This window comes from Haliotis cracherodii, unplaced genomic scaffold (genome assembly GCF_022045235.1).
Source record: "Haliotis cracherodii isolate W230 unplaced genomic scaffold, xgHalCrac1.p SCAF_13, whole genome shotgun sequence".
Classification (NCBI taxonomy): domain Eukaryota; kingdom Metazoa; phylum Mollusca; class Gastropoda; order Lepetellida; family Haliotidae; genus Haliotis; species Haliotis cracherodii.
In genome coordinates, this window is record NW_027266268.1 from 5,146,311 (window position 1) to 5,149,436 (window position 3,126).

Genomic DNA, 3,126 nt, shown 5'->3' on the forward strand with positions numbered 1-3,126 from the left:
TTTTCCCTACTTGATAGTTTATTTCCCGTTTTCTCAGTGTTTACTTGGAGTTTACGATTAGAACAATACAGCTCCAGTTGATCTATCAAATTCTGTAAACCCTTTATCGCACAAGAGAACAGAACTATATCATCAACAAAAACCAACAGAAATACCTTAACAATATCTGGATGCAACTGTATACCATCCGTACAATTATCCTTAATTTGTGCAGCTAGTTCATTGATAAAAAAACAGAACAGGAGTGAGCTAAGAATACAGCCTTGGCGTACACCAATGTTACATGTAAAGTCATCAGAATATAGTCCCCGTTTGGTAACATATGACTTTACATTTTGATAAATATTGCATAATATTTTACCCATTTTGTTGCTCACACCATTTGAAAGAAACAATGACCACATTATATTTCTGTTTACAGAATCAAACGCCTTTTTGAAATCTACAAAAAATGCATACAATTTTTCACCCTTAGTCTGCATCTATTTGTGAATAATCGCATTAAATATGAAAATATTATCCGTGGTTGTGTACCCTTGTCTAAAACCTCATTGTTCTTCCGAAATTTTATCTAATGAATCTGACCAAAAGGTGAGCCTTTTATTGACATTCAAAACAAATATTTTGCTAAAAACACTCAGAAGGGTAATTCCTCGATAATTGTTTATATCAGTAGAACAGGTATACACAAAGGCGGATCCAGCATTTGTAACCAACACTCAGTGTGGGTGGGGAATCCCCTGGACAATACAATCCGGCCGTCCTCGTGACACAAATAACACAAAAGAGAAATAATTTAAAATAATTTTCTTTCTCATCCTTCCAACCCTCCAAAAAAAACAAAATTTAATTGGATGGTATTTACATTTTTATTTCGACCACCGACTCAAGGTTTCGAGACAAGATATCCGTAAAACAAATATTAAACAAGAAAAGAATTATCGAATACTAACAGGAACAACCCTATCATATGTTGAGTAATTACAAATATATATGTGTATATTCTTGTATAACTAATGACAGTATCGCAGGGGTCAAAGGGTGTATTTTACTCGTGGATTTCACCGAAGTGGTAAACGAACACCTGTGTCACTTCCGGCTTTCCTCCCACATCAAGCTGACGCACCGTGATTTAACTGGAACACTGTTCAAGGCGGCGTTTAACCCAACTCACTCTCACACTCACCCAAGGGTGGATTAAGCCTACAACAAAAAGTCATTTTGATAATGACATCACAAACCAGAGCTTTTAATACCCGCCACCGATTTAAAAAACCCATGGATATTCTCAAAAGTGATATCCGTCACATGAAAAGAAATCCGTCACTGTTCCGTAACAGGGCGTCCATTTTCAAACGTCATCAGTGAAAGTTAAACTAGGTCTCACTATTTGTCCATTTTCACTCGAGTCGATTTCCCCCTCTTCTTCAGCACATACGAATGCTGCGACTTAATATCATGCTCACGCGCGACGCTGGCCGCTGTTTTCTTGGTAAGCCGCGCCACAATGCCGTCTAACTCCGCCGGACCGGCCGTCCGCCAAGTACCCGGATAATGGCGTCCTATTTCCGGGTACTCGTATTTCATGTACGGCCTGTTCCGGAACTGCTGCATGTTGCGATGATATTCCTCCTCATACGCTTGACGCTCACGTGACCAGAGTTTTGCCCGGATGGATGAGGCAGTTGTTGGTCTGGAGATGCTCTTGAACATGAAGGAACATGCGACATGAGATAGATCTATCTGTTTGCTACCTCCCGCATCGCCGCTTGTCTCGGAGGAGGTGTCCGACATCGTCTGGAACGAGAAGAAGCGAGATTTCATTATTCCGGGTGGAGGTATCGAGGGGAAAAGTTAGGAATATAGAATACAATTATTTTCATGATGTTTTTCGAAAATACGGAGCAAGGCTGGGTCACTGGTCTAGGGAATCACAAACGGCTGTGCACAGTTTTGACTTTCCATCTTGTCGACACACAATCATGGTGAAACTGGGAATCGAACCAAGGATCACAGGTTTCTGACAGGCCTAAGGGACGCAACTCTGCCGAGCAAATTGTGGCGTTTAGAGACCACTGGGCCACCCATGACCCCAACCTACTTTGAAGGTCGGGCTGGTATCGTATAGCCCGATGACGTGGGCCGTTGTTCATATCTGCCAATGGTCTGCCTGAGATTTGTTCTAATGCTTTTTGTTTGTTTGTTTGCTGCGTAACGCCGCACTCAGCAATATTACAGCTATATGACGGCGATCTGTAAACAATCGAGTCTTGACCAGACCCAGTGATTGACATCATGAGCATAGGTCCACGCACTTGAAATACGATGACATGCATCAACAAAGTCAGCGAGATTGACCGCCCGATCCCGTTAGCCGGCTCTTACGACAAGCACAGTCGCCTATTGCACTCATATCCAATCCCGGTGATTTAGATGGAGTTATGTGCGGTGTAAATTAATCGCTTTTCCTAAATTGGCCTGTCATTTTTTTATTTAAACGTAGCTTGTTCAAAGTTCATTACAGAATTGGTCTTTTTGACAAAACAAACGAAATACAAATCCGCAAAATTCTCAATTTCAAACCAGCGAAATCATCCTGAAATCCCAAAATGGAGGCAAACATGGCGCCCACGCTACTTCCGGCATGCCCACATTCCTCCATGAAACAGATTTATGACCATTCTTGGAAACATGTCATTTTCGAGAAGGTGAGGAAATATCGATTAAGGGCTGTAGGTATTCAAACATTGTACGTGCCTAATACCCACATCATATCGCTTGTGAGTTAGGCGCATGTTGGGTGTGGACACGAAATGCCCTCATTACTTCCACTTGTTGCGAGTGGCAAGCTAGGAATAAAGTGTTTAGTAAACTTGTTCATGATTTGAAACAAATCCAAGCCCTTCTTTGAGGGTCGCTTCAAGCGATCCCTTATCTCAACTGGGGCGTTATTCTCGATACTCAAGCAATCTACACAAAATACATGTCATTTCTGCATTTGTGATCAAATTGGGAATGCGTCGTCTACAGCGAACGCGATGAACGCTTAATAGTTATTGGCATGCTTCAAACTGATACGAGAGGTAGCCAGTATGTTCAGTGTGTCCCAGTCTGTGATTTGAAGAC

At 41.8% G+C, this 3,126-nt stretch overlaps 1 protein-coding gene across 1 annotated transcript; it reads right to left on the reverse strand.

The window, feature by feature from the left end:
* Positions 1 to 1,386: 1,386 nt before the first annotated feature.
* LOC139458772 (uncharacterized) lies at positions 1,387 to 1,794 on the reverse strand. The gene has a single exon (XM_071240187.1). It carries the CDS (start codon positions 1,792 to 1,794, stop codon positions 1,387 to 1,389), a length of 408 nt encoding a protein of 135 aa, XP_071096288.1.
* Between the last annotated feature and the right edge of the window lie 1,332 nt (positions 1,795 to 3,126).

Bases quoted from the DNA above. Each gene is read 5' to 3' on its own strand.
- LOC139458772 (XM_071240187.1), bottom strand. From the start codon at position 1,794: ATGTCGGACACCTCCTCCGAGACAAGCGGCGATGCGGGAGGTAGCAAA.